The sequence below is a fragment of the Oncorhynchus kisutch genome, unplaced genomic scaffold (assembly GCF_002021735.2).
Source record: "Oncorhynchus kisutch isolate 150728-3 unplaced genomic scaffold, Okis_V2 scaffold1647, whole genome shotgun sequence".
Taxonomy (NCBI): Eukaryota; Metazoa; Chordata; class Actinopteri; order Salmoniformes; family Salmonidae; genus Oncorhynchus; species Oncorhynchus kisutch.
In genome coordinates, this window is record NW_022263592.1 from 17501 (window position 1) to 27242 (window position 9742).

Genomic DNA, 9742 nt, shown 5'->3' on the forward strand with positions numbered 1-9742 from the left:
AGACTACACTTCTCACTGTCTGGCACTTCACCGTAAGACTACACTTCTCACTGTCTGGCACTTCACTGTGAGACTACACTTCTCACTGTCTGGCACTTCACCGTAAGACTACACTTCTCACTGTCTGGCACTTCACCGTAAGACTACACTTCTCATTGTCTGGCACTTCAATGTAAGACTACACTTCTCACTGTCTGGCACTTCACCGTAAGACTACACTTCTCACTGTCTGGCACTTCACCGTAAGACTACACTTCTCATTGTCTGGCACTTCACTGTAAGACTACACTTCTCACTGTCTGGCACTTCAATGTAAGACCACACATCTTACTGTCTGGCACTTCAACGTAAGATTACACTTCTCACTGTCTGGCACTTCACCGTAAGACTACACTTCTCACAGTCTGGCACTTCACTGTGAGACTACACTTCTCACTGTCTGGCACCTCACTGTGAGACTACACCTCTCACTGTCTGGCACTTCACTGTTAGACTACACTTCTCACTGTCTGGCACTTCAATGTAAGACTACACTTCTCACTGTCTGGCACTTCAATGTAAGACTACACTTCTCACTGTCTGGCACTTCAATGAAAGACTACACTTCTCACTGTCTGGCACTTCAATGTAAGACTACACTTCTCACTGTCTGGCACTTCAATGTAAGACTACACTTCTCACTGTCTGGCACTTCAATGTAAGACTACACTTCTCACTGTCTGGCACTTCACCGTAAGACTACACTTCCCACTGTCTGGCACTTCAATGTAAGACTACACTTCTCACTGTCTGGCACTTCACCGTAAGACTACACTTCTCACTGTCTGGCACTTCAATGTAAGACTACACTTCTCACTGTCTGGCACTTCAATGTAAGACTACACTTCTCACTGTCTGGCACTTCAATGTAAGACTACACTTCTCACTGTCTGGCACTTCACCGTAAGACTACACTTCTCACTGTCTGGCACTTCAATGTAAGACTACACTTCTCACTGTCTGGCACTTCACTGTGAGATGATTTGCTGTGTAATAAACACATTGCAGATGTTACCAGAACTGTTAAACCAGTATTAAAACAGCCATGTTCATCCGCTGTTGGTTTGTTTCTGCCATAGGGCTTTCCTGAGTTTGGTGACGATGAGATTGTCAGTGTTCCTGATGCCAAGTACACGAAGGGAGAATTCAAGGTGAGTAACAATCATAAGAGACTTTTACCAAAAGAGGGTTTGAATGAAACATAAGAGTTTTTTAGATTGACCACATAGCAGAGACTATAGTGCCACAGCTCATTATTGTTAGAGCTGTAGTGGCCTAGCAACCACCTAACAGACAGGATTCTCCTCTGGTCTGGAATAGTCTGGCTGACAAAGTCACACCGAAGTCTGTAAAAATGGGACATGATACATCTCTGCTTGTCACTCTGCATTAATAAGATAGATTTGGGGGTAAGGCCCTGCGATAGACTAGTGTCCTGTCCAGGGGGTGTACTGAGGTGATAGACTAGTGTCCTGTCCAGGGGGTGTACTGAGGTGATAGACTAGTGTCCTGTCCAGGGGTTGTACTGGTACATCAAGTTGCTTCACGCTTCAGAAACAGCGTTCTGAGCCGGTCTGGTTCGCACAAGCCAAAGGCAAGGCTACTTACTTACTACCTAGGGTTCATGGTAACACATCACCACCATCTCTCTACACTACCTGGGGTCCATGGTAACACATCACCACCATCTCTCTACACTACCTGGGATCCATGGTAACACATCACCACCATCTCTCTACCTGGGGTCCATGGTAACACATCACCACCATCTCTCTTCACTACCTGGGGTCCATGGTAACACATCACCACCATCTCTCTACTCTACCTGGGGTCCATGGTAACACATTACCACCATCTCTCTCTACTCTACCTGGTGGTCCATGGTAACACATCACCACCATCTCTCTTCACTACCTGGGGTCCATGGTAACACATCACCACCATCTCTCTACTCTACCTGGGGTCCATGGTAACACATCACCACCATCTCTCTACTCTACCTGGGGTCCATGGTAACACATCACCACCATCTCTCTACTCTACCTGGGGTCCATGGTAACACATCACCACCATCTCTCTTCACTACCTGGGGTCCATGGTAACACGTCACCATCATCTCTCTACACTACCTGGGGTCCATGGTAACACATTACCACCATCTCTCTACGCTGCCTGTCTGACAGTCCGTGTGTATTCTGTCCTGTCTGACAGTCAGTGTGTGTGTGTATTCTGTCCTGTCTGACAGTCTGTGTGTATTCTGTCCTGTCTGACAGTCTGTGTGTATTCTGTCCTGTCTGACAGTCTGTGTGTATTCTGTCCTGTCTGACAGTCAGTGAGTGTGTATTCTGTCCTGTCTGACAGTCTGTGTGTATTCTGTCCTGTCTGACAGTCTGTGTGTATTCTGTCCTGTCTGACAGTCAGTGAGTGTGTATTCTGTCCTGTCTTGACAGTCAGTGTGTGTATTCTGTCCTGTCTGACAGTCAGTGTGTGTGTGTATTCTGTCCTGTCTGACAGTCAGTGTGTGTATTCTGTCCTGTCTGACAGTCAGTGTGTCTATTCTGTCCTGTCTGACAGTCAGTGTGTCTATTCTGTCCTGTCTGACAGTCAGTGTGTGTGTTCTGTCTGTCCACAGGTGGTGATGCAGCTAGTCAGACTACTGCCGGACGGCCACCAGATGAAGAGGGAGGTGGACATGGCTCTGGACTCAGTTAGCGAGACCATGACCCCCATGCATTACCACCTCAGAGAGATAATCATCTGTACCTACAGACAGGTAGGACCATACACCCCATAGACAGCCATACTAGACCATGACCCCCATGCATTACCACCTCAGAGAGATAATCATCTGTACCTACAGACAGGTAGGACCATACACCCCATAGACAGCCATACTAGACCATGACCCCCATGCATTACCACCTCAGAGAGATAATCATCTGTACCTACAGACAGGTAGGACCATACACCCCATAGACAGCCATACTAGACCATGGCCCCCATGCATTACCACCTCAGAGAGATAATCATCTGTACCTACAGACAGGTAGGACCCCCCTCCCATTACATACCTATAGACAGGTAGGACCATACACCCCATAGACAGCCATACTAGACCATACACCTCATAGACAGCCAGCTGAGTGATTATCATCTGCACCTACAGACATGTCCAGTAGAGGGCGACACCTGCCTTTACATTACACTACCTATCAATAACACAAATAATGTCAACTCATTAAAACACTGTTTTGAAGGCTGTTTTGATCACACTGATATAAGGGAATGGTTGCATTGGTTGTCATGTGTCACAGGTACATTTCTAGTCTGAAAGGCATGACCCTGAACTGGTACAAACCAATGGGAGAGACAAGACTATTTAGCTACAGTTCTACTTCTGGCCCATAGATGGCAGTAATGCTCTTGTTCTTTTTGTTTTTTAGCTACAGTTCTACTTTTGGCCCATAGAGGGCGGTAAATGCTCTTGTTTTTATTTAGCTACAGTTGTACTACTGGCACATAGATGGGAGTAATGCTCTTGTTTAATTTTTTTTAGCTACAGTTCTACTCCTGGCCCATAGATGGCAGTAATGCTCATGTTTTTTTTATTTAGCTACTGTTCCACTCCTGGCCCATAGATGGCTGTAGTTCCACTCCTGGCCCATAGATGGCAGTAATGCTCTTGTTTTTATTTGGCTACAGTTCCACTCCTGGCCCATAGATGGCTGCAGTTCCACTCCTGGCCCGTAGATGGCAGTAATGCTCCTGTTTTTATTTGGCTACAGTTCCACTCCTGGCCCATAGATGGCTGCAGTTCCACTCCTGGCCCATAGATGGCTGCAGTTCCACTCCTGGCCCATAGATGGCAGTAATGCTCTTGTTTTTAGGTGACTAGTCATGTCTTGGACCCAAGCTACTCAAAAGCATCTACAAGTACTATGTTTGTTTAGTAGTTGTTGTTTAATGTTAATTCTTTGACTTTAGGGTGCAGTACTGGTTAGAAATGAATATTATGTTGTTGCTCATGATAATAAGGGGCGACAGGTAGCCTAGTGGTTAGAGCGTTGGACTTGTAACCGAAAGGTTGCTAGATCGAATCCCCGAGCTGACAATCTGTCGTTCTGCCCCTGAACAAGGCAGTTAACCCACTGTTCCTAGGTAGGCTGTCATTGAAAATAACAATTTGTTCTTAACTGACTTGCCTAGTTAAATAAAGGTAAAAAACAAAAAATATATATACTGGTTTACATTGACTACTTTCTTTGAGCTCTTGATTGAGAAAGCATTGTGAGTAGGGTCCTATGTGTCTACTACTACAGCTGGTTGACTCCTGAGATGTGTGTGTGATGATAAATCAAATGTTATTGGTCACATATTTAGCAGATGTTATTGCGGGTTTAGTGAATTGCTTATGTTAATAGCTCCAACAGTGCAGTAATATTTAACAATACACACACAGAGTTTATAAATAAAATAGAGAAGAATACTGCCTCTATGTGACATAATTAAAGTAACCAGTGATGACAGGTCTATGTACAGTATATGGGGCAGCAGCCTCTAAGGTGTAGGGTTGAGTAACCAGTGATGACAGGTCTATGTATATGGGGCAGCAGCCTCTAAGGTGTAGGGTTGAGTAACCAGTGATGACAGGTCTATGTACAGTATATGGGGCAGCAGCCTCTAAGGTGTAGGGTTGAGTAACCAGTGATGACAGGTCTATGTATATGGGGCAGCAGCCTCTAAGGTGTAGGGTTGAGTAACCAGTGATGACAGGTCTATGTATATGGGGCAGCAGCCTCTAAGGTGTAGGGTTGAGTAACCAGTGATGACAGGTCTATGTATATGGGGCAGCAGCCTCTAAGGTGTAGGGTTGAGTAACCAGTGATGACAGGTCTATGTACAGTATATGGGGCAGCAGCCTCTAAGGTGTAGGGTTGAGTAACCAGTGATGACAGGTCTATGTATATGGGGCAGCAGCCTCTAAGGTGTAGGGTTGAGTAACCAGTGATGACAGGTCTATGTATATGGGGCAGCAGCCTCTAAGGTGTAGGGTTGAGTAACCAGTGATGACAGGTCTATGTATATGGGGCAGCAGCCTCTAAGGTGTAGGGTTGAGTAACCAGTGATGACAGGTCTATGTATATGGGGCAGCAGCCTCTAAGGTGTAGGGTTGAGTAACCAGTGTTTCCAGGTCTATGTACAGTATGTGGGGCAGCAGTCTCTAAGGTGCAGGGTTGAGTAACCAGTGATGACAGGTCTATGTACAGTTTATGGGACAGCAGCCTCTAAGGTGTAGGGTTGAGTAACCAGTGTTTCCATGTCTATGTACAGTATATGGGACAGCAGCCTCTAAGGTGTAGGGTTGAGTAACCATTGATGACAGGTCTATGTACAGAGGGCAGCAGTCTCTAAGGTGTAGGGTTGAGTAACCAGTGTTTCCATGTCTATGTACAGTATATGGGACAGCAGCCTCTAAGGTGTAGGGTTGAGTAACTGGCTGGTAGCCGGCTAGTGTGTGTGTGTGTGTGTGTGTAGAGAGAGGGATCCTGTAGTTGAAGTTCAACAGGGCTGCAGTGCTCTGCTCTCTCTGTTTTTGCCATTTGGAATACAGACTGTAATCAATGTGTGTCTGTCTGTACTGAGGCTGCACTCTGAGGCTGCCTGACTGCACATGGGCCAGCCGGAGGTACCCTGCCCCGTCTCCACACTATCAATGGGCCTCATTGTCCCTCCGTCTCTCTGTCTCTCTCTCTCTCTTTCCCCCTGCTCTCACTCTCAAGCTGTTTCTCTGTCTTCAGATTTCTCTCTTTTCTTTCTTTCTTTCTTTCTTTCTTTCTTTCTTTCTTTCTTTCTTTCTTTCTTTCTTTCTTTCTTTCTTTCTTTCCTTCTTTCTTTCTTTCTTTCCTTCTTTCCTTCTTTCTTTCTTTCTCTCTTTCTCTCTTTCTTTCTTTCTTTCTTTCACTCTTTCTTTCTTTCTTTCTTTCTTTCTTTCACTCTTTCTTTCTCTCTTTCACTCTTTCTTTCTTTCCTTCTTTCTTTTACTCTTTCTTTCTTTCTTTCTTTCTCTCTTTCTTTCTTTCTTTCTTTCTTTCTTTCACTCTTTCTTTCACTCTTTATTTCTTTCTTTCTTTCTTTCACTCTTTCTTTCACTCTTTCTTTCTTTCTTTCTTTCTTTCTTTCTTTCTTTCTTTCTTTCTTTCTTTCTTTCACTCTTTCACTCTTTCTTTCTTTCTTTCTTTCTCTCTTTCACTCTTTCTTCTTCTTTCTCTCTTTCTTTCTTTCTTTCTTTCTTTCTCTCTTTCTCTCTTTCTTTCTCTCTTTCTCTCTTTCTTTCTCTCTTTCACTCTTCTTTCTTTCTCTCTTTCTTTCTTTCTTTCTTTCTTTCTTTCTCTCTTTCACTCTTTCTCTCTTTCACTCTTTCTTTCTTTCTTTCTCTCTTTCACTCTTCTTTCTTTCTTTCTCTCTTTCTTTCTTTCTTTCTTTCTTTCTTTCTTTCTTCTTTCTTTCTCTCTTTCGCTCTTTCTTTCTTCTTTCTTTCTCTCTTTCTTTCTTCTTTCTTTCTCTCTTTCTCTCTTTCTTTCTCTCTTTCTCTCTTTCTTTCTCTCTTTCACTCTTTCTTTCTTTCTCTCTTTCTTTCTTTCTTTCTTTCTTTCTTTCTCTCTTTCACTCTTTCTCTCTTTCACTCTTTCTTTCTCTCTTTCACTCTTTCTTTCTTTCTTTCTTTCTTTCTTTCTTTCTTTCTTTCTTTCTTTCTTTCTTTCTTTCTTTCTTTCTTTCTTTCTTTCTTTCTCTCTTTCACTCTTTCTCTCTTTCACTCTTTCTTTCTTTCTTTCTCTCTTTCACTCTTTCTTTCTTTCTTCTCTCTTTCTTTCTTTCTTTCTTTCTTTCTTTCTTTCTTTCTTTCTTTCTTTCTTTCTTTCTTTCTCTCTTTCGCTCTTTCTTTCTTTCTTTCTCTCTTTCTTTCTTTCTTTCTTTCTCTCTTTCTCTCTTTCTTTCTCTCTTTCTCTCTTTCTTTCTCTCTTTCACTCTTTCTTTCTTTCTCTCTTTCTTTCTTTCTTTCTTTCTTTCTTTCTCTCTTTCACTCTTTCTCTCTTTCACTCTTTCTTTCTCTCTTTCACTCTTTCTTTCTTTCTTTCTTTCTTTCTTTCTTTCTTTCTTTCTTTCTTTCTTTCTTTCTTTCTTTCTTTCTTTCTTTCTTTCTCTCTTTCACTCTTTCTTTCTTTCTTCTTCTTCTTCTTTCTTTCTTTCTTTCTTTCTTCTTCTTCTTTCTTTCACTCTTTCTTTCTTTCTCTCTCTCTCTCTCTCTCTCTCTCTCTCTCTCTCTCTCTCTCTCTCTCTCTCTCTCTCTCTCTCTCTCTCTCTCTCTCTCTCTCTCTCTCTCTCTTTCTTTCTTTCTTCCTTTCTCTCAACACAGCAGCCGTCCAACCCTGCCACTGCTTCCCACCGTCAATAGATTCCACTCTGTGACATATTCTTCTGTAATGTGCAATTCATCGATAGTCTGCAGTGTTTGCAGCTCACTTACCCGTCATAGTAATCATCTCTACATACAGTAACCTCTCATTTATAAACGTGTGGTGTCTTTCTGGAAAGGTAACTGACCAGGTAACTTTTTCCACTTTGTGGGAGGGAATCCAAATGCTGTATATGAGTGTTGAATGAGGAGTCGGTCATCCTCCTTGTAGAATATCTGTCATGGCTGATGATTAGAATCTCTCCTGACATGTAGTGGAGCCCTCCTGTCCAGCCTCCTGTCCAGCCTCCAGCTCCTCTCGTCTCCTGACGTGTAGTGGAGGCCTCCTGTCCAGCCTCCAGCTCCTCTCGTCTCCTGACGTGTAGTGGAGGCCTCCTGTCCAGCCTCCAGCTCCTCTCGTCTCCTGACGTGTAGTGGAGGCCTCCTGTCCAGCCTCCAGCTCCTCTCGTCTCCTGACGTGTAGTGGAGGCCTCCTGTCCAGCCTCCAGCTGCACTCCTCTCCTGACGTGTAGTGGAGGCCTCCTGTCCGGCCTCCTGTCCAGCCTCCAGCTCCTCTCGTCTCCTGACGTGTAGTGGAGGCCTCCTATCCAGCCTCCAGCTCCTCTCGTCTCCTGACGTGTAGTGGAGGCCTCCTGTCCGGCCTCCTGTCCAGCCTCCAGCTCCTCTCGTCTCCTCACGTGTAGTGGAGGCCTCCTGTTCGGCCTCCTGTCCAGCCTCCAGCTCCTCTCGTCTCCTGACGTGTAGTGGAGGCCTCCTGTCCGGCCTCCTATCCAGCCTCCAGCTCCTCTCGTCTCCTGACGTGTAGTGGAGGCCTCCTGTCCGGCCTCCTGTCCAGCCTCCAGCTCCTCTCGTCTCCTGACGTGTAGTGGAGGCCTCCTATCCAGCCTCCAGCTCCTCTCGTCTCCTGACGTGTAGTGGAGGCCTCCTGTCCGGCCTCCTGTCCAGCCTCCAGCTCCTCTCGTCTCCTGACGTGTAGTGGAGGCCTCCTGTTCGGCCTCCTGTCCAGCCTCCAGCTCCTCTCGTCTCCTGACGTGTAGTGGAGGCCTCCTGTCCGGCCTCCTATCCAGCCTCCAGCTCCTCTCGTCTCCTGACGTGTAGTGGAGGCCTCCTGTCCGGCCTCCTGTCCAGCCTCCAGCTCCTCTCGTCTCATGACGTGTAGTGGAGGCCTCCTGTCCGGCCTCCTGTTCGGCCTCCAGTCCAGCCTCCAGCTCCTCTCGTCTCCTGACGTGTAGTGGAGGCCTCCTGTCCAGCCTCCAGCTCCTCTCGTCTCCTGACGTGTAGTGGAGGCCTCCTGTCCAGCCTCCAGCTCCTCTCGTCTCCTGACGTGTAGTGGAGGCCTCCTGTCCGGCCTCCTGTCCAGCCTCCAGCTCCTCTCGTCTCCTGACGTGTAGTGGAGGCCTCCTATCCAGCCTCCAGCTCCTCTCGTCTCCTGACGTGTAGTGGAGGCCTCCTGTCCGGCCTCCTGTCCAGCCTCCAGCTCCTCTCATCTACTGACGTGTAGTGGAGGCCTCCTGTCCAGCCTCCAGCTCCTCTCGTCTCCTGACGTGTAGTGGAGGCCTCCTGTCCGGCCTCCTATCCAGCCTCCAGCTCCTCTCGTCTCCTGACGTGTAGTGGAGGCCTCCTTTCCGGCCTCCTGTTCGGCCTCCAGTCCAGCCTCCAGCTCCTCTCGTCTCCTGACGTGTAGTGGAGCCCTCCTGTCCAGCCTCCAGCTCCTCTCGTCTCCTGACATGTAGTGGAGGCCTCCTGTCCAGCCTCCAGCTCCTCTCGTCTCCTGACGTGTAGTGGAGGCCTCCTGTCCGGCCTCCTATCCAGCCTCCAGCTCCTCTCGTCTCCTGACGTGTAGTGGAGGCCTCCTGTCCGGCCTCCTATCCAGCCTCCAGCTCCTCTCGTCTCCTGACGTGTAGTGGAGGCCTTCTGTCCGGCCTCCTGTCCAGCCTCCAGCTCCTCTCGTCTCATGACGTGTAGTGGAGGCCTCCTGTCCGGCCTCCTGTCCAGCCTCCAGCTCCTCTCGTCTCCTGACGTGTAGTGGAGGCCTCCTGTCCAGCCTCCAGCTCCTCTCGCCTCCTGACGTGTAGTGGAGGCCTCCTGTCCGGCCTCCTGTCCAGCCTCCAGCTACTCTCGCCTCCTGACGTGTAGTGGAGGCCTCCTGTCCAGCCTCCAGCTCCTCTCGTCTCCTGACATGTAGTGGAGGCCTCCTGTCCAGCCTCCAGCTCCTCTCGTCTCCTGACG

The 9742-nt window shown here is 47.3% G+C and overlaps 1 protein-coding gene across 1 annotated transcript in view; it reads left to right on the forward strand.

The window, feature by feature from the left end:
• Window positions 1-4108, forward strand: part of LOC116367124 (paladin-like) — a gene marked incomplete at its 5' end in the record, with an annotated part of 19326 nt that extends 15218 nt beyond the window's left edge. The window contains 2 exons of the mRNA XM_031818831.1: window positions 1119-1190; window positions 2672-4108. Of these exons, the coding sequence (XP_031674691.1) occupies window positions 1119-1190; window positions 2672-2833 (234 nt within the window). The remainder of the gene's footprint in view (window positions 1-1118; window positions 1191-2671) is intronic.
• Between the last annotated feature and the right edge of the window lie 5634 nt (window positions 4109-9742).